This window comes from Scyliorhinus torazame, chromosome 1 (genome assembly GCF_047496885.1).
Source record: "Scyliorhinus torazame isolate Kashiwa2021f chromosome 1, sScyTor2.1, whole genome shotgun sequence".
NCBI lineage: Eukaryota > Metazoa > Chordata > Chondrichthyes > Carcharhiniformes > Scyliorhinidae > Scyliorhinus > Scyliorhinus torazame.
The window spans coordinates 29,824,931-29,846,352 of record NC_092707.1 but is presented as its reverse complement, the minus strand read 5'-3'; the positions used below and the strand labels follow the sequence as shown (position 1 = coordinate 29,846,352).

General features: G+C 47.8%; 1 protein-coding gene across 1 annotated transcript in view; it reads left to right on the top strand.

The window, feature by feature from the left end:
* trpv4 (transient receptor potential cation channel, subfamily V, member 4) overlaps positions 1 to 21,422 on the top strand; it is a 169,071-nt gene that overhangs the window by 115,246 nt on the left and 32,403 nt on the right. The window contains exons 6-10 of the mRNA XM_072479753.1: positions 13,518 to 13,816; positions 14,590 to 14,769; positions 15,182 to 15,340; positions 18,631 to 18,723; positions 20,246 to 20,319. Coding sequence (XP_072335854.1) covers positions 13,518 to 13,816; positions 14,590 to 14,769; positions 15,182 to 15,340; positions 18,631 to 18,723; positions 20,246 to 20,319 — 805 coding nt within the window. The remainder of the gene's footprint in view (positions 1 to 13,517; positions 13,817 to 14,589; positions 14,770 to 15,181; positions 15,341 to 18,630; positions 18,724 to 20,245; positions 20,320 to 21,422) is intronic.

Genomic DNA, 21,422 nt, shown 5'->3' with positions numbered 1-21,422 from the left:
GGAGTTTCTGCTGTACTGTTGGCCTTGGTTGAGGAGATGCAGAGAAAGTGAGAGGTGTTGTATTCAGAGGGCCCTTGACCTCCAGACAAAAACTCAAAATACTGTGGTACCAGATAGTTATGGAGCCAACATGTCACCTGTCGAGCCTGGAGGCCCTGGATACAGTGCTGCAAAATGTTGAATGGCCTCACACAAGTGACCAAGGTCAGTGAATTAATCTTCCAATGCCCCTACACGAGTAGCCTCCGCCACTGCTCAAATTATCAGCCCTCCTTCGCTCACCTACCAACAAAGTCCATTAATCAGAACTCATACTTAACATTCATAGATTCACCACACTCACAAACCTAGAACCTCACCTTCACATCTCATACATTGCACACACGGCCAGCTATTCAACCGTGACAGCCACAAACAGATTGCACAACACCTTACTGACACAATTCCCTCACTCTTGCAGGATAGTCGTGCCCAGCCAGAGGTAGCAGGTGTTAACCGGCGGGGACAAGTGTGGCTCCATACATTGACCACTCCCATTGAGGAGACGATGCTTGCTATCAGTGGAACCGCCATTGCTGATCATGTGATCAGCCGCAAGACTGAAAACTAAAATCTGCTGGTATCCCTCTTCTCACATCCCACTCCCCCCTCATTCCACAATCCTTTACCCTGTAACTCTCAAGTGAAAAGTAATGCAGGTTACAATGTGTCCTCTGCTGTGCTAAACCAATATACTTCACCTCAGTGCTGGAAGAGTTTGCCATCCTGTTGTGAGATTTCCATTGCCTTTTACATGAGTGAAAAACACATTTGGACATCTTTTACCAATGGGCCTCAGGTTTGTGTTGTGACATTTTTTGTTCATTCATGGGATGTGGGTGTCGCTGGCTGGGGCAGCATTTGTTGCCTATTCTTAATTGCCCGTGAACTAAGTGGCTTGCCACGCCATCCCAGAGGGCAGCTAAGAGTCGGCCACATTGCTGCGGGTCACAGGTAGACCAGACCGGTTAAGGATGGCAGATTTCCTTCCCCGAAGGACACTCGTGAACCTGATGGGTTTTTACAACAATTGATGATAGTTACCATGGTCAACATTACTGAAGTTCGCTTTCAATTTCAGAATTATTACTTGAATTTAAATTCCATCGGCTGCACGCGGGTTTTGAACCCATGACCCCAGATCATCAGCCTGGATTACTAATCCAATGCCATTACCACAATACCGCTGTCTCTGCCACTCACTGCCTTCCCAGCAGGGTGGATTCAATGGGAAAATCCCATTGGCGGCAGCGGGCCCAGAACATCCCACCACCAACCGCGGGGGAGGCCAGGAAATCTCGCCCGTTAACTCTGCTGCCAGACCTGCTGAGTTTATCCAGCATTTCCAGTTTTTATCCCACTTTCCAGCTCTCGATCCTTGCAGTTCACAGCACTTCAAATGCATGTTCAAGGACTCCTTAAATATTTTGAGGGTTTCTGCCCCGAGCTGCCTTTCGAGCAATGAGATCCAGATCCCTTTAACCTGTACATGAAAAATGGTCCCCTCAAATTCCCTTTAATTCTCCTACCTCTACCTCTTACCCTATATCTATGCCCCCTGTTTATGGACCTGTCAAACAAGGCCAATTGGGTCTTCCTGTCCATTCCATCTTGGAAACAAAAGTAAGTTCAGAAACGCATTGATTAGAGTGGAATGAATTAGAGTAGAAGCAGAAAGTCAGATACAGGTTTGAAACTGGCACCAACCTGCTCCAGTTTCCCAAGCTGCTCTTTCCCCTTGTGCTCAAGGAAGGACAGTGGCCGAATTTGCACCAGAAATGGTCGTTTCAAATTCACTGAGGGAAAAATGTTCAGTGACTTGAAACGCCCACATGATTTTGACCGTTAGCATTCAGCAATTGTCCTTTCTTGAAAGAAAGAGTGCAGACATCATGGAGGGTTGTGAGGCTGGAGGAGCTTACAGAGATAGGGAGGGCTGGGGCCATGGAGGGACTTTTAAACAAGAATATAGAATTCTCAGGGGGCTTGACAGGATGTTTCCTCTTGTGGGGAAGTCTAGACCAAAGGGCATAATCCCAGAGTACGGGAGTCACCCATTTAAGACAGAGGTGAGGGGGAATTTCTTCTCTCAGAGGGTAGTGGACCTCTGGAATTATTTACCGCAGAGGGCTGTAGCGGCTGGGTCATTAGGTATGGTCAAGTCTGCGATAGACAGATTTTTAATCAGTGAGGGAATCAAGGGTTATGGGGATAAGGCGGGAAAGTGGAGTTGAGGATTATATAATAATAATAATCTTTATTGTCACAGGTAGGCTTACATTAACACTGCAATGAAGTCACTGTGAAAATCCCCTAGTAGCCACATTCCGGCGTCTGTTCGGGTATACAGAGGGAGAATTCAGAATGTCCAGATTGTCATGATATGCAAACATGCAACCAATGAACACTCAGAATAGGACACAACCAATGGGCAGTCAGGACACTCAGAGGTCGCATCACCACAAGGGGGCATGACATAAACACTAGAAAAGGGATGAGGCACTCACACCCTGCCTCTTTCCACAGACAGACATCTCGAGAGTTAGACAGAGTTGACCGGCAGCATCACACCCCAGCTCGTGGCTTAGAGCAAGCTGGTACAGTTAGACTGAGTTACTACAGTTAGATTAGCAGAGAGTCAAACTCATTTGAGAACCGTCTTAATAGTTCAATAAACACGTTGAACTCATTTCAGAGTCTGGAGCATCCTTTAGTTAAGACTGCATCAAGTAGCAGCCTGTGTTATCCGAAGCAGCATAACACAACACAGATTACCTAACAGCCTGTCCTTCGGGACTTGTGGGAGAAAACCGGAGCACCCGGAGGAAACCCACGCAGACACGGGGAGAATGTGCAGACTCCGCACAGACAGTGACCCAAGCTGGGAATTGAACCTGGGATCCTGGAGCTGTGAAGCAACAGTGCTAGCCACTGCAATATCAGATCAGTCATGATCTCATTGCATGGCGGAGCAGACTCGACGGGCCGAGTGGCCAACTTCATGTTTTGTCTGATAATATTCCTGTCAAGCAGCTTGGCACATTTATCATGTTAAAGGTGCCACGTAAACCCAAGTTATTTTTGTTGTAAGACCATTGGAGCTCTCGCCTCACTGCGACCATAGATATTTAAATGAAATATTCCATGTTGTGAAGGACTTTTGGGCTTTAACCCCAGTTCAGACCCAGTTCCCACAACAGCTTGAGAACGTCAGTATAGCTTTCGTGGTGGAATTTGGTGTGGAATCCTGCTTGTCTAAGGAGTCAATTTGGGTCTTTTGATCTGATATCATGTCGCCAGTAGCAGATTTCTTTTACCACGCCAGTATTTCAAAATCGAACATCTATCGTCTTTTTCTTTCCCTCTCCTCCCCTCGGCCCCCAGACTGTTCCAATTTACAGTCTCTGCTTTAAGTTTGGGAGTTGTAATAAATTGCTGCCAGTTTAGCAGGGCGGGGGGGGGGGGGGGGGGGGGGGGCAATTCTAGGGAGAATGCAGCTTAAAATAAGATCATCAAAAAGAACAGACTATTCATAGTAATGGCACAGCTTTAGTTGACTGTGTCTCAAAGTGTATGAAAGGAGCAGTGTCTCAGAAGCAGGACTTCTGTTTTCCTCCCGCTCAAGTTCTGAGGTAAATGTGTGTTTTGAAAGTACCTTCCTTGGGGTGTGGCTTCCTGCCTGGCCTACCCTGCGTTGGTTCTGTTGGCTCGGTGACATTTGCGCTTTCTGTTTATTCCGCCCTGTCTCTTCCACTGGATTTTCTGAGCTGGTCCTGGATGAGGTGGATCCCCGAGGAAACCTTCGCCCCTTTTTTAGCCAGGGCATAATAACCCTTTTTTGTGTTCCTTTTCTTTTAACATTCTGTCTGGCCCAACAGCAAAGTGGAAAAAAAAGTCAGATGTAAACACCGCCCAACTCTGTATCCTTATCAGAAATGCAATTCGATTTGTAAAATCTTTAGCTCCTTCGAATTTTCAGAAGCCACCTCAGGAATGGTGCGATGGGCAGCACGGTGGCGCAGTGGTTAGAACTGCTGCCTCACGGCGCCAAGGTCCCAGGTCCGACCCCGACTGTTTGTGTGGAGTTTGCACATTGTCCCCGTGTTTCCGTGCGTTTCGCCCCCACAACCCAAAAGATGGGCAGGGTAGGTGGATTGGCCACGCCAAATTGCCCCATAATTGGAAAAAGGTGAATTGGGTACTCTAAATTAATGGGAAAAAAAAGGAATGATGCAATTACTCTACAATTGCTGATATTTGAATCTATCATGAGTCAGCCTCCACCAGTGATCTTTTGACCCCTGACCCCTCCAAGTTGGGGGTCCGCGAGCCCCCCCCCACCCCATCACATACTGGCAGTGCACCCACGGATCCGATCCCCGGCGCGGGTAAAATGCTAACTTGGCACCACCAGCCTGGCATCCTAGCAGCGCCCCAGCCAGCCTAGCAGTTCCACCTGGCCACACTGGCAGGGCCAGGCTGGCACCCAGGTGGCACTGCCTGGGTACCAGCCCAGCCAGAGGCTAGTGTGGCCAATCCACCTAACCTGCACATCTATGGGGTGTGGGGGTGAGACCCACGCAGACACGGGGAGAGTGTGCAAACTCCACGTGGACAGTGACCCGGGGCCGGGTTCGAACCTGGGACCTCAGCGCCCTGAAGCAGAGGTGCTAACCACTGTGCCACCGTGATGCCCGAGGTGAAGTGTAGATGTAAGGTAAGGATTCAATTTCTCTATAGAAGATTATTGTAATGATTTTGCAACATGTATTCAATGTTAATAATATGGAAATGTCTATACTATACTTTTGTTTCTGGCATGAATTAATAATTTACTTATATTTAATTTAAAAATTAATACACAGACTTATTACATTTAGTTATGAGAAAGCAGTGAAATATTTCTAGTTTCCATCAGCTCCTATTAATTCTGATGAGGTGCCCCGTGATGGCAATAGGTGAGATAGGACTGGGAGGTGATCCCTGGGTGTCCTTTGCTCTGCCTTAGTGTCCCATATACCAAAAGATTTGAGAACCACTGACCTGAAGAAACTACCTTGAGCAAAGAACTAGGAGGTCTTAGGTTTAATACTGAGAAACGAGAGCAGGGGTTAAAATGTTTTTCTCCCCTGTGATTAATATATGTAGAGCTGACTCACAGCAATTGAAGCTCAGCCAATTGGCTGCTTCAAAAAGGAGCTAGATTGAATTCCACAAGGATTGGAGGTTATGGGGATAGGGCTAGGTTGGTGGGCCAAATGGCCTCTTTCTGTGTTGCACTTTTCTGTGATTCTATCTGATGGTTCTCTGATGATCTTATTCAGGGAGGTCAGCCGGCCAGAGGGAAATCTGGAGATAGACGGATGGATATTATGGCGTTTTGTTGATTGTGCCAAGAAATCAGTGATTATTTTAGGAGAAAGTTCCCTGTGCAGATTGAATGGTTTGAGCCGGGTTCACAGTAAAGTAGATTGCACACATTCAATGGAAAGAGTAAGGTTAACTAACCTTTACACGGGTCAAGTTTCCTTAAGTTTGAAATCACGGAAGACTAACAAAATGAGCAATTTCATGAGAGCACCATTACCTCACAGTTTCCCTCCAGGTTACACGATGGGCAGGATTTAAGTAAATGGGAACAAGGTCCCATCGTGAACACGCATAGCCGCGTGTTTCCCTGCACTGGCAGCACCGAGAAACACAATGCTATAAAATAATAATAATCTTTATTATTGTCACAAATAGGCTTACATTAACATTGCAATGAAGTTACTGTGAAAATCCCCTAGTCGCCAGATTCCGGCACCTGTTCGGGTACACAGAGGGAGTGACCCAAGCTGGGAATCGAACCCGGGACCCTGGTGCTGTGAAGCAACAGCGCTAACCACTGTGCTACCGTGCTGCACTCGCATTAGATAGGGAGCCTCAGCGGGGAACGCGCACTGAGTGCTCCGCTCGCCGGAATTCCTCATTGTAACGAGAGATCCGGATACTTTCTTTAAATGTCGTCCTAATCTCAGGAGCTCCCGAAACGACTGCTGAACCCCCCAAGTCCCAACGGACTATGGGAGGATCCCCCTCCACCCTCCAGCGCCGTGCTGGCCCCCTGTGGGGGACAGAATAGGATGTACCCGGTCCCGGTTCGCGCCGTCGTGAAATGCGACGGCGTTCAAGATGGCGGGAGCACTTGGGATGCATTTGGGAGAATCGCACCCTATGCTCCAGCTAAGGCCTAACCAGTGGTTTAACATAATGTCTTGCACTCTTTGCCTTCAATTAAGCATCTTTTTTTGAAAATATTTTTATTATGGCATTTATAAATTTTTAACAACAATTTTCAAGAGGAAAAACAACAAAGTAAATAACACCCACCCAACCAAGAACCACACCCAGACAACGTGGCTTACACACACAATTCCCCAGCCCCCCTCCCCAATTAAGCATCTTCTTTTGTGAGCTTGTCAACCATACACGCACACGTTGACCCTTTGACCCCGTGGGGTTTTACTACCAAGTTTATTGAATAATAAATAATAACGATTGATCGGATCTTCTTTTACCTGGTGGCATGTTCAGGTAGATCTGGTGAGATTCCATTAGCTAATTATTAAACCGATTAAAGTGGCTGTTTGATAAGGAAGTAATTTACAAAAAAAAAATCTTTGAGCTTAATTGATTTCTTTCTAAATGCTAAAAATCTAATTTCCATTTGGAATTCTGTAAAAATAATGACTGTGCTTCTGTAAGATTCTGTTTTCTACCTCCAGCCTTATGACGCACAATTGCCCAACCTTTCACAGTTGTTGTCCTTGTACATAAATCGGACAGAGTGCGACACACTCATGGCTCTGAGACGCACAGGGCCCCGAGTGAGATGGTTATAAGGAGATGCCTTTGCGACTGATGTTCTGTCAGGTTTTACGGGGTGCCATGCCCACCTGCTCCTGAAGTACAAGTCTTGTCTTGTTAGCTTTAGTCCAGAAAAAAACTTAATAGTTTTACAAAAAGCCAGCTCCTGGGAATGCCAGCTTTTCTTTTAACGTTTCCCAGTTGCTAACATGGGGCGGGATTCTCCGAAAAGGAGGCAGAGAGTGTTCGTGCCGTCGTGAACGCCGTCGAGGTTCACGACGGCGCGAAACGGCCCCTATCCCGACCGATTCAGGGCCCGATAATGGGCTAGGAGCGGCGCCGCGTCATTTATGCGCATCAGGCCTTGGCGCCGTGTAAAGGCAGCGCCGCATACATGACGCGGCCGGCGCCGCATAACTGGCGTCACCCGCGCCCCCGCGCGTCCCCCCCGTGCCGGCCACCCCTCCCCGATGCATGGTTGCCGTCCTCTCCAAGTCTGCCCCGCAAGAAGATGTCAGACGGATCTTGCGGGGCTGCGAAAGAAAGGAGGTCCTCCTTCAGAGAGGACGGCCCGACGATCGGTGGGCACCGATCGCGGGCCACACCCCATTTCAGGCCCCCCCCGGTGCAGGATCGCACCCCCTCCCCCCCCCAGCAGGCCCCCCCCCCCCCCCCCCCCCCCCCCCCCAGCGTTCCCGCACTGTCCCCGCCGGCAGCGACCAGGTGTGGACGGCGCCGGGGGGAACCCGCCGTTTTGGGCTGGCCGCTCGGCCCATCCGGGCCTGAGAACAGCAGGGGTGCCGGAGAATCGCCATTTTGGGTGTCTCGGGCGATTCTCCGGCCTGCGCTGCGCGGAACTCGACGGGGCCGTTCCCGCCGCTTGGGAGAATCGCGGGAGGGCGTCGGACCGGCGTCGCGGGAAAATTTCGCGATTCTCCCAACCGGCGCGGGAGCGGAGAATCGCGCCCCTTGTGTCTGCCGAGTTTAATGCTGGCGATGCCTTTAGGTACAGGAGTTCTGGCACTCCACAGACGCAGCACAAAAAGGGTTTTCTATTCCTGTTACAGTTTCCTTTCAATGATAAAAAAAGCATTTATAAACCCAGGAATGTTTGGCACTTTTCCACGTTGCCAATTATGCCCAGTTTCTAACTGGTTTAATCAGCAACTGCACATTAGCTGTGATCGTTTCTACTCTTCAGTTTGTGACAGGGATTGATGGGACAAAAAGTAACAAAAGGCCTCTTCTGATAAGAGGGACGAGACACCTGCCCACTCAGAGCCTTGTGTTTGTCTGTGCGTGTGTATGAAGCTGATGTAATGTGTGTGTTGTGACAGAAGAAAACCATGGACAAGAAAGGCCATTGGCCCATCTAAATTTATTTTTATCCTACAGTCTCTCCATTGCCGCATCCAGTTCATTCCATGTTTCCCACTTGCATTACTCCAGCTGCAGCATGGACCATGTGAAGAAGAATTTCCTGTCAGCATTCCACAACAAGATGCATACACACATTTTTCTGTTTGTGTTAGAATGACCCACATTGCCCTTTTTGGTACATTGTAGCTTCTAAAGTTTGCTAGTTTCATTCGTGGGTGTTGGATAAACTTGGGCATCAGTGGGTGCTGAGAATTTTCTGTTGTTATGGGGAATTCAACTTGTGTTCACTCTGGTAAATGACTTACTGCTTTGGTACTTTCAATAGCGTCTTTTAAAATCTGTCTCCTAGCAACTGCTTCCTGCTCCATTATCCTAATCAGAGATGAGAACTGTAGTGTGAACTTAATGGGGTAAATAACAGATTGTTAATTTGATACCTGGCACAGCTCCACAGATCAGAGTAGACTGAAGCCAATGGGTGATATGAGGTTGTATAATTAACTGTAAATAATTGACGCACTTCCCTCAGCCGTCCAGGTATCTAGGATAAGCACCTATGTAACAGTATAGGTCGCCACATGCTTTGAATAATAATGCGATGCGACATGGGGTTTGGAGTGTTGTTGGAGTGTCTGCTGCCAGGATTTGATCCTCGACTACCTGCCTGAGTGACATTGCTGTGGGGAATCTACTGCTTCGACATGGAGGGAAAGTGAAGTGCAGGCAGGAACTGGGCTGTAGTTAGAATTCACCGAGTGGATGTCTGAAACCAGCACAGGAACGTCAGGAATGGGGGCAGGGGCAGGCCGTTTGTCCTTTAAGCCTGCTCCGCCAGTCAGTACGATTATGGCTAATCTTCGACCTCAACTCCCCCACTGTCCCCATGTCCTGTTTTCCTGTGGACTGCACCTTAAAGTCTATCAATCTCTGTCTTGAACATACTCATCAGTTGAGCGTCCAAAGCTCTTCGGGCAACAGAATGACAAAGATTCACAATCCTCTTGAGGAAAGAAATGCCTGCTCATCTACCTTTTATGTGAAAATTCAGGTGCCAAATATGGGAGAGGCTTTCTCTGTCCATTGAAGTGGATGCCATGCACTATGAAAGACAGAAAGCTCATCTTCCACCTCCAACCTCTGCCCATCAGAGATTTCATGAGGCATTTTCCCCCCAATGATGGCTGACCCTTTTAAGTGCCCACGGTGAATGACGCAGCAGAGTTGATCTGCAACTTGGGAGTACTATTGTTCTGAATATATAATCTAGCCACCCATGCGAAATGGGTCAGGTCACTCTGGGGTCAGACTGCTAACTACAAATCCCACCCTGCTCCTGGTTGGGTGGGCACCCTGATAGTGAGACTATAGAATTAGGAGCGTACATTGCTTCTTGGCCTTAAGACTAGGATCAGGATAGGATCAAGGTGTGTGACCAGGTGTAATGCCTGTTTTGCCAGCTTGGATCTAGTAGGTCTCTTTTGTGGGGACCATGAATTGGATTCAATTTCAGTTTGAATTTGTTATATTTCTTTTTGCCGCAAAGGACAAATGTATGTAGGTGCCCATACCCTGGAATCTTGAGAGGTTTAGTGGGGGTGTTGCTCAATACCATAGAATAGAATTCCGACAGTATAGCAGGAGGCCATTCAGCCCATTGAGTCTGCACCGATTCTCTGAAAGGGCACCCTACCTAGACCCACTCGCCCCTCCTGATCCCTGTAACCCCATATTCCCACCTAACATGCACATCCCTGGACACTAAGGGGCAATTTAGCATGGCCAATCCATCTAACCTGCACATCTTTGGACTGTAGGAGGAAACCGGAGCTCCAGGAGGAAACCCACGCAGACATGGGCGAATGTGCAAACTCCACAGAGTCATTCAAGCTGAACCCAGGTCCCTGGCACTGTGAGGCAGCAGTGCTAACCAACATGGTAATCTGCCAAAAGCCCACGTGAACTCTGCTGACGTTACTACACATCACGTGATTAAAACCAGCAAGAATGTATTTCCAGATACATATCACCCCTCCCTCTTTACTTCATTAGTGCAATGACAACAATTAACACTTGTGCAACAGATCCCCTGATGTGTTATTTCGATACAAATATACAATTCAGTCAGACAGATTCTGTGGTAAACGCCTATTCCTTTTGGTAGAATTTGGCGTTCTTGAACTCAGCTACTTGCAACCTCAGAAGTGTCCTCATTCCTTTCTGTAAATGGTACTTGTTGAGTAGTTATTTCAGTATCTGTCACTCAAGACATTGAAAAGTCCTCAGAAACAGAATCTGAACTCGTGACTGTCTCTGGTCTCCATTCCAAAGCTCTCCAGATCTTCTAAAGGTCGAACCTCTTGAGAAGTTTCTGCAAACTCACTTCATGCAGCAAGTAACTGATCAGCATGAGGTTGCCAAACTCTTTCATCATCTGTCTGCACGGTGTATGATATTCGACCTGTCTTCGTTAGGATCACAGCTGGTACCCATTTCTTGTTGATGGTCTAACTCCTAGCTAGCACTCTCTCTCCCTGGTCAAATACTTGTCTTTTAAAGATTTTCTGCCTCCTAGCAATTTGTGTTTGCTGTTGTTTGACAATCTCTGAAATATCAGGTGGAGTTAACAGATCAAACTGTGTTTGTAGTTTCCTCTTGAACAACAGCATTGCTGGAGAACTTTGGATGGTAACATGTACAGGGCGGGATTCTCCGCACGCAGCACTAAGTGCCCACGCCGTCGTGAACACCGTCGCGTTTCATGACGGCGCGAACAGGGCCCGGGCACAACCTATTCTGGCTCCCACAGGGGGCCAGCATGGCGCTGGAGCGGTTCACGCTGCGCCAGCCTCCTTACACGGTGCCAAATGGGCGCCGCGCCAACCCGCACATGCGCAGTTGGGGCAGTTCATTCCTGCGCATGCGCAATTGGGCAGCGCCATCCTGCGCATGAGCGGGGAACTTCTTACGCGCGCCGGCCCCTCACCAACATGGCACTGGAGTTCTGGGGCCGGCCGCGGAAGGAGGTAGGCCCGGGGGTGGAGAGGCCGGCCCGCCGATCGGTGAGCCCCGATCGCGGGCCAGACCCCATCGGAGACCCCCCCCCCCCCACACAGGCCGCCCCCCCAGCGTTCCCGCACAATTCCCGTCGGCAGCGACCAGGGGTGAACGGCACCAGCGGGACTGTCATTTGTTTCGCCGGCCGCTCAGCCCATCCGGGCCAGAGAATCGCCGCTTTAATGATTGCACAAAATGTTCGACCAATCCATTCATTGCTGGATGATATGGAGCTGATTTGATATGACGTATACCGTTCCCTTTCAAGCAGTCCTCAAACTCCTTTGAAATGAATCATTATCACTGACAATCTACTCCGGTGTTCCAAATCTTTTGTCTAATCGCGCAATGGTCTGCAAGGTGATGGATTAAGGGCTTGCTTTGTCCATTCTGCGCATTAACTTTGTAATTCTGAGAAAGGCTGTTGAATTAGGAGTTGGGTCAGGCTGTGTGCAGATCACCTTTCTGTCCACATTCAAACAAATAGAGGCAGCTTGAAGGACCAAACAGAAATGTTATCAACAAAAATATACAATTTTTTGTTTTGTATATGGATAATTCGGGAGAATGAGTGAGCAGGAGGAGCATCTGCTAACATGCCTGGGATCAAGGTGATCATTTTCCTTCTGTATTCCTAAATCATAAAGATTTCTCTGTGGTTTATCCCATTATGTTTGCCAGGAAATATTGCCCTTGGATTTGGGTCTGTGCCTGAGGGAGTGAGACATTTACTGGGAACCTTTGAATGAATTGAAATTATTCCTGAATAATATACTTATTGATGCTTGCTGAAATGCTGTTAGTTTGTTATTTTTAATCTCTCAAATTTTCTCAATTCTCACCATGAAGACACCTCATCTCATTCACTTTGGTGAGAGTGGACAATGGAGTCATTCATTCACAGATCCTGAATTTTACATGCTAGTAATCGTCCCCTTTATCAGCTAATGAGGAACGGATCTTAAGTTTCCACCCCCAAAGGCAAGGATGTACTCTGAATGACAGTAACACGACCACAGACTGGCATTCCAACTTAGCCAAATAACCATGTTGGTCGCACTGATAATTCATAGAATTTACAGTGCAGAAGGAGGCCATTCGGCCCATCGAGTCTGCACCGGCTCTTGGAAAGAGCACCCTACCCAAGGTCAACACCGCCACCCTATCCCCATAACCTAGTAACCCCACCAAACACTAAGGGCAATTTTGGACACTAAGGGCAATTTATCATGGCCAATCCACCTAACCTGCACATCTTTGGACTGTGGGAGGAAACCGGAGCACCCGGAGGAAACCCACGCACACACGGGGAGGATGTGCAGACTCCGCACAGACAGTGACCCAAGCCGGAATCGAACCTGGGACCCTGGAGCTGTGAAGCAATTGTGCTATCCACAAGGCTACCGTGCTGCCCCAACTACCTGTCCAGACCCAAGGAGGTGACCAGTACTGTCAAAGGAAGGTCCTGTTCTTTACATGGGGAGAGGGAATGAGGGAAGGGAAGTAAGTCATGGTCAAGAGGAGGGGCATGGAGAAACTCCTCGATGGTGGGTGAGAGATTCCAAGTCCCGAGGTGAGAGATGCAGCCATAGTGACCATTGCACCGGCCAATGTAGAAGTGGAGCCGTCCTCGTGATGCTACAAGCACTGGGAGGATCAGTGAGAGATGCAGCCATAGTGACCATTGCACCGGCCACATGTACAAGTGGAGCCGTCCTCGTGATGCTACAAGCACTGGGAGGATCAGTGCTAGAGGCCGAGTGATCAAATGAATGCCAGTCCAAAGGTCTTCAATCCCTGATGCCCACTCAGCAGGATCCACTGGATAGTCGGAAGTCTGATCTTCCTAAACAGAGGATGTAAGAAATGGACTTCCACGTTGGGAAGATTTAAGTTAACTTTGCTCTGGTAACTAATCCTTGCTGTACCTGGCCTGGGAGTGGCCAAAGTGGATAGGTCTTTGATCATTTTTGTGTTTCTGACACCTTCAGCACCGGTGCATCAAAGTCTCTGCCCATTCTTCGCACCCCCCCGCCACTGAAAAATCTCATCAGACACTCCCCAAAAACTCATCAACGCCCCCCATCCTGCAAAATTCAACAGACTCCTGAAAAACACATCAGTCCTTCCCTCCCAAGAATGAACTGTGTTTTTTCTCCACATCCGTTAACTGTCTTAGGCCTTTATCTCCTCAGGTGAATTGCCCCTTTCCCTGGCTGCCTGCACTAACCAGCCTGACATCGTTAACTACCTCACTGAGAACCCCGATAAGATTGTGGACCTACGAAGGCAGGATTCGCGGGGAAACACCGTACTGCATGCTTTGGTCGCCATCGCTGATAACACCAGGGAGAATACCAAGTTCTTGACTAAAATGTACGACTTGTTCCTCATCAAATGCGCCAAGATGTACCCGGAATGCAGCCTGGAGGCCGTTTTAAACAATGATGGGCTGTCGCCACTCAAGATGGCAGCGAAGCTTGGCAAGATTGGGGTAACTGAATAGATTCTTACTTCAGGCGGTTGTTTAAGGTTATCTCATTTATGGGATGTTTCCCTCAATATTTGTCTGAAACCAAGTGGGGAGACGAGGGTGGTTTGTGCTGGGCCGGCAGTTGTATAATAGCCAACGGAAAGGACCCAATTTGTCTGCATGACCTAAATAAAAATGTAGGTGGTACATTGGATTTGCACACTGTCCACGTGGGGGGGAGGGGGTGGGGTTGTGATATAATGTGCAGCAAAGCATAACTAAATTGGGGTATGGCCCCAGTATTTTTTTGCTTGGGTAAGTAAAAGTCTGATCAGGCACATCGCTTCAAAACATCAGCTGTGTTCATACCAACTGCAGCTCCGTGGCAGCCACGTTGCTTCTGAGTGAAGGTTCTGGATTTGCGCCCCATTCCAATGCAGTTGTTTGGATGGGCTGTTAACCCAAATCTCCCCACCCCCGTCCTCTCAGGTGGATGTAAAAGATCCAGCGGAATTATTCAAATAGCAGGGATGTTCTGCCTGGTTTACATCCAATATGTTCCCATGGGCTAATGTCACAGCCTCATTGCTATTTTTGTGGGAGCTTCCTGTGCACAAATTGGCTGCATCACTTCCCACATTATAACAGTGACGACACTTCAACAGCGCGTCTTTGATTGTTAAGTGGGGGGGGATTTCCACAGTACGTTTGCACAACAACACAAACTTTCCAAAGTCTTTCGGACTTTTAAAATCGAAATGTTATTAAGTCTACAGTGTTTATATTTCTGGCAGGTTTTCCAGCACATTATCAGGAGAGAGATAAAGGATGAAAGTGCTCGTCACCTTTCCCGCAAATTTCGAGACTGGGCATACGGACCGGTGTATTCCTCACTTTACGATCTCTCAGCGATAGACACGTGTGGCGAGGAGGTGTCGCTGCTGGAGATTCTGGTCTACAATGGAAAGATCGAGGTAGCTGAACCGATTTCTTCCCCTCACTCCTGTAGGTGTTAGTTTCCCTTTGGGACACGGCTCTATGTGTGCTCTGATCCCGCCAATACCACCCACAAAGGTGGCCATTTCTCGCATTTTGATGAGGATAGTTTTAGATGCTTCTGTCTTCCTCTCCCCAATTGGCAGAGCTTGTTGTTGATGACGTTTGTATCTCCAAAATTCCTTCCCTAAACCGCTCCGCCTCTCTATCTCTCTTTCCTTCTTTAAGATGCACTTTACCACCGAGCTCTTTGTCTGTCCTAATGTCTCCTTATGAGATTCAGTGTCATATTTTGCTTGATAATTCTCCTGTCATGTGGCTTGTGAAGTTTTATTCTGTTCCAGATGCTATATAAATGCAAGTTGTTGTCTTGAACTTTGTTTTTTGTAGAATCGTTATGAAATGTTAGCCGTGGAACCCATTAATGAATTATTTCGCGATAAGTGGAAGAAGTTTGCAGCTGTGTCCTTCTACCTCAGTGTTATCTCCTACATCACAGCCATGGTCATATTTACCCTCATTGCGTATTACAGGCCATCAGAAGGCAAAGTAAGTGTGAGCTGGAGCTTATCTAACAATTCGTGACCTGTCTGTTCTGATGTACACTCGAACTTTGCTTGGCAAATTGAGTTAAGCGCATGGGCCCTTTAGAGTTATCTTGAATTTGGAATGTCGTGTCTGCTAGGTGGGTGGAAGCAGATTGATAGGAAGTAGGAGTAGAGGTAGGCAATTCAGCCCTTTGAAACTGAATTCAGAAGAGAATCATATATGTATTGAAAAGGGAAATGCTTGCAGTGCTATGAGGAGAGAGCAAGTATTCTTTCAAAGGATCAGCATAGGAATGATGGGCTGAATGCCCCCTTCTGTGCTCTTTGATTCTATCATCTACCTGGACGCTATAGGATATATTATTCATAGACTGGTTAACTGGTCACCTACAGGAACAAGGGGCGGGATTCTCTCAGCCCGGGACCAGGCCGGGGAATCGCCGCGACCGGCGTGAATCGCGCCGCCCTGATGCCGGGGACGCAGCGCCGGCTGGGGGCCGCTCTACCCCCCCCCCCGCCCCCCCAAAGAGATTCTCGGCCCTGGATGGGCTGAGCGGCCGTAACAAAGAACCCGAGTCCCACCGGCGCCATTCTAATCTGCTCTTAGCCGGCGGGACCTCAGCGTGGAAGGGTCCGGTGGCGGCCTGTTGGGGGGGGGGGGGGGGGGGGGGGCGGGGAAGGGGGGTCCGACCCCGGAGGGGGCCTCCGTTGTGGCCTGGCCCGCGATCGGGGCCCACCGATCGGCAGGCCGGCTTCTCAGACTGGGGGCCTCCTTTCTTCCGCGCCGGCCCCTGTAGCCCTGCGCCATGTTGAGTCGGGGCCGGCGCGGAGAAGGGAGCCACTGCGCATGCGCGGACCCCACGGCGCCCAGTTGACGCCGGGATCAGCAGCTGGAGCGCCGAGGGCCGCTCCAGTGTCGTGCTGGCCCCCTGTAGGGGCCAGAATTGCTGATCCTGAGGCCATGTTGACGCCGTTGGGAAACGTGACGGCATTTCCGACGGCGTCAACACTTAGCCTCAGGATCACACAATCCTGTCCAAGGTCCATGAATGCCTCCATCTGTTTTTCTCAGCTCTCCCCTTATTGGGAGCCTTCACAGCCTCCACTGAACATTCAGCTGTCTATTAGCTGCCCAGACCAGGAAGTGAGCAGTTGTGATTTGAACTTGACCTCTCACTGTTCCGTGTTAGCTCATGCTATGCTGCAGGCTGAACCTAGCTTTTCTGCTTAGCTGTTGGTACAAAGTGTGCGAACAACATGTTGAGCAATTTGCTACAGCCTATCTGAACAATCATTCATAGCTGCCTGTGTAACTTTGCCTTCATGCAGATGTCAAGTCTGATAAATGTGTAAAATCCAACCAGCAGCTCAAACTTAAAGGAGTGTGCACACTTCAAAGTAATATGAGGACAAATATTGTTTCCTCTTTGATAAAGGTTCAAAATGAATGTTAAAACCTTTTGCATTAGTGACTCCAGTATTAATAGTTGTGCCGCCTCATTTACCTTTAGAATATCAAAGAATAATCATAGAATCCCTGCCATTCGGCACCAACCCTCTGATAGAGCAACCCACCCAGGCCCAATTGCCTGCTCTAGCCGTACCTAACCTATTGGACATATTAGGGGCAACTTAGCATGGCCAGGGCACCTAACCTGCAGATTTTTGGACTGTGGGAGGAAACGGGAGCACCCGGAGGAAACCCACGTAGAGAATGTACAAACTCCACACAGACAGTTGCTCAAGGTCAGAATCGAATCCGCGTCCCTGGCACTGTGAGGCAGCAGTGCTAACCACTGTGCCGCCATGCCAACCGTACACTGTGCAGCAGCATTTAAAAAAAAAATAATTGGACATGGCATTGCTGGTATTTATTGTCCAATCCTAATTGCCCTTGAACTGAGTAGCTTGCCCACAAGAGTCAAACATATTACTGTGGGTTTGGAGACACACGTAGGCCAGATCAGATAGCAATCAACAATGGTCATCACTTGGCTTTCAATTCCAGATTTTTATTAAATTCAAATTTCACCATCTGCCGTGGGGGCATTCGAACCTAGGCCTCCAGAGCATTACCCTGGTGCCCCCTCTGTTAGATATGCCACTCCACAGGAGGGGCAGAAAGGGGATCAGGGGGTCAGCCACCCTGAAATGATTGGGCCCACCCCATGGGTTTGGCTTGACACAATGACTAAGGATATGTAGCCATCATATTGGCTGTGGTTGGTGGGCAGACACCAAATGAAGGTGGAGAAAATGAAGGCATAGAAGATATAGCACACAGTTCTTGTCTCATCTTTTTTTTTGTAAAATATTTTATTAAGGCATTTGTGATTTTATAACAGTAACAGTAAACCATGTACAAACAACTATAAACATAATGCAAAGACCCTCTACCTCCGTCACAGGTTCCACCTTCCTAGAACAGTAATATAGACTAACCGCCCCCCCCCCCCCCCCCCCTCTGCTGACAGTTAATTTTCTCTAAAGAAGTCAACAAACGGCTGCCACCTCCGGACGAACCCTAGCATTGACCCTCTTAGGGTGAACTTGATTTTCTCCAGACAGAGAAAGCCAGCCATGTCATTGACCCAGGTCTCTGATTTGGGGGCTTCGAGTCCCTCCATGCTAACAGTATCCGTCTCCGGGCTACCAAGGAGGCAAAGGCCAAGACATCAGCCTCTCTCGCCCCCTGGACTCCCGGGTCCTCCGACACTCCGAAAATCGGCACCTCTGGATTCGGTGCCATCCTCGTTTTTAACGCCATGGACATGACATCTGCAAACCCCTGCCAGAATCCCCTAAGCTTCAAACATGCTCAAAACATGTGGGCATGGTTCGCTGGCCCTCCCGCGCACCTTGCACACCTGTCTTCTATCCCCAAAAACTTGCTCGTCCGGGCCACCGCCACGTGTGCCCGGTGAACGATCTTAAATTGTATCAGGCTGAGCCTGGCGCATGATGTGGACGTGTTGACCCTGCTAAACGCATCCGCCCAGAGACCTGCCTCTATCTCTCCACCTAACTCATCCTCCCATTTGTGCTTCAGCTCCTCTGTCTGCGTTTCCTCTGACTCCATGAGTTCTTTATAGATATCTGAGACCTTCCCCTCTCCCGCCCACACTCTGGAAATTACCCTATCTTGTATCCCCCGTGGTGGTAGGAGCGGGAAGGTTGGAACCTGTTCTTGCCTCATCTCTAACTAACCTTCTGCTCCTGTTTCAGGCTGGAGCCCTGCTCCATCACTCACTGTAGCTTCATCAATAATTCTCTCCTTCAAATGTCTCGCAGCCTCCTTACCCATACAATACCACTGGCGACTACCTACGAATGGCTGGAGAAATGATCACTGTCGTCACCGCCATCTTCTTTTTCTTCACAAACGTAAGCAAAGAAAAATAACTTATTTTGCCTCTCACTTAAATCCAGGGGAGATGGGGGTCAGTGGCTTGAAATTTCAGCAGAGATGATCTGGCTTAGCAAAGCCCCAGGGGTCAGCCTGGGACCTCCCGTCTTGGATAGTTCAGTATTGAAGGCTCCCCCCCAGTCAGGAATTTCCCTTAAGCAGGAAAAATGGAGCCATTTCCTGTCAGTGTACGGAACTGAACAGCTTTGAAAATATACATTTATAAATATACCACAACCTTTCTATAACACCTTCATCAATGACTTTATTCTAAACATATAACGCTGACTATTATGAAGTAAAGATGGGAAAATAGAAGGAACCACAGGACATTTCTCACAATATTTGTTGAAGAACACTTTGTTTGTTTTAATATAAATGTGTTAATTTATTTGCTTTGAAACACAGAACCAGTGGTGTGGGACCTATTGGATCAATGGGGCAGTTGAGATGATCAGAGTTGAAAAGAGGAAGGGGTAGATAATGGCCTTGTTCCTCCAGTATCCTCCCTTCCTGCACTTTGCTGATTCACACATTGGGATAGGATTCCCCAGGCACTGCCAACTCTCTCATTATTTTGTCCATGTGACCACAGTGAATCCGGAGCAGCCTTACTGACCAAATCAGATCTTACTCAAAAACTGCATGTCTATCTTCCAACAAGAGTTGCTGAGCTGTGATACCGTGGCTCATGATTCCTGCAAACAACTGTAGCCCCTCTAGCAGCACATTTAATGTTAGCAAACTCACTGGAGACCTGGGTTTACTAACCCCAAGTGAGGAGCTCCTTCCGCAGGGGCAGTGTGGCGATAGCAATTTGATGCTCCAAGATCCCGGTCTGCTTCCAGGGTGATTGCAGTCTGGGTGCAGCGGATGGTGAAGGGTTGCAGATTGCTGTGGCTGCTTGTCTCGCTCCTATGGTGTAGTCTGCTCCAGGCAGGCTTTTCAGGAAGCATGCATTGTGGACCGGAGCCTCTGAAGCCGGTGGACAACAAGGAAAGTGTCTAATAGACACACAGAGCAATATTGTGATGTAATTTAGAAATTTCCTACTTTTGTCTGTTAAAATTGGACTTACATCTTTCAATTATTTCAACTGGTGACTTTATTTTAAGCATCTTTCAGTTTAAGTGGCTCACATGTATTTAGTGATGCTCTTCAAAAGAGGCATTCATCAGGTGGGCACTGGGGCCACCCCCTCTTGGTCCAATTAGAACAGGCCGAGTCTGACTATAGCTGTGCTGCTGTGGGAGGTGCCAACTAGAGATAAACTGTTGAGTGGGGATGAGTGGAGGAAAGTGAAAATCAGAAGGAATATCAATCTCTATCCCCCCCCCTCCCCAACACAACTCTCTCTGTATTAAAGTAGCATTGCCAGAGATTCAGGAGGGGAATTCAACGTTGGTATTGGGAGATCCGATAGCAAGGAAAGAAAAAAATGTGTAAAATATGCCTAATGTACGAAAGAAAACTAAATAAAATCTTTTTTCTATTCCAAAGGTGAAGGATTTGTTCCTGAAGAAATGTCCGGGAGTGAATTCCATGTTCATTGATGGATCTTTCCAGTTGCTTTAGTAAGGCCTTCATTAATTCCCTAAAAGTAAACTTAATCTTCAGATTATAAAGTGCTCACTTTGCAAAAAAAGTCTATTCATTTTGGTGGAATATAATTTACTGCCTTATATCTACAATAAGGATGATGTCTCATAAAGCTGTGACCTATACTCAAGGTTTGACAGCACCTGTATTTTTTGCGCTGTAAATCAAAGTCTGGAATCCAGCACACAACTTTCAGAATATTTACAGTGGAACCAACCCCCTTCAAATTAATCCCTCATCAGTCAAACTATTGAAAGTACCAACCAACATTTCAAATCTGCCCACAGCAAATACACCCTTGGAAGCATCAGAGTAAAACCAACTTGGTCATTACAGATGTCAAATTTATGGATAATTCAACCTGCAGATAGACAGGAAGGTTCTGATCTTTTTCAATGCTATCTCTTTGTGTCTGCAAATCTTAATTTCATATTTGAGATTTCCATTAGGATCACATTGTTCCAGACAGCCGTCTTAAGGGCGAGACTTAGAGAGATAGTACGACATAGCTGATAGTGCAAGAGATTTCTTTATTGCAAGGTGTTGTATTATAAGAGTAAGGATGTCTTGGTGCAGTGATATAGAGCTTTGATACACATGGGTACTGAACACAGTCCCTAAGGAAGGATATATTTGCCTTGGTTAAGGTGGGATGAGGGTTCACCAGGTTGATTCCTGGGCTAAGAGGCCTGTTCCTGGCTTCCTTATGTGGCGAGATTGTGACCATTTAGGATTTAGATGAGGAGAAATGTTTTCACTGAGAGTTGTGAATTTTGGAAGTTCTCTATCACAGAGAGCTGTGGCCGTTCATTCATTGAGTATATTAAAGACTGAACTGGGCACAAACGTAATCAAAGGTTATGGGAATAGAACAGGACAGTGAGTTGAGGCAGAAGTCCAGTCAAGATCTTACTGAGGACGTGAGCAGGTTCAAGGAGCTGTCTGACCATTCCTCTTATTTCTTATGCTCTTAGGCACTGGGAGAAAAATCAAGAGATATGAATTAGGATGCAAGTTGGAGTGATGGTGGGCTTATAAATATGGAAATATACAGATCGAATCAATTCACCTTTATTTA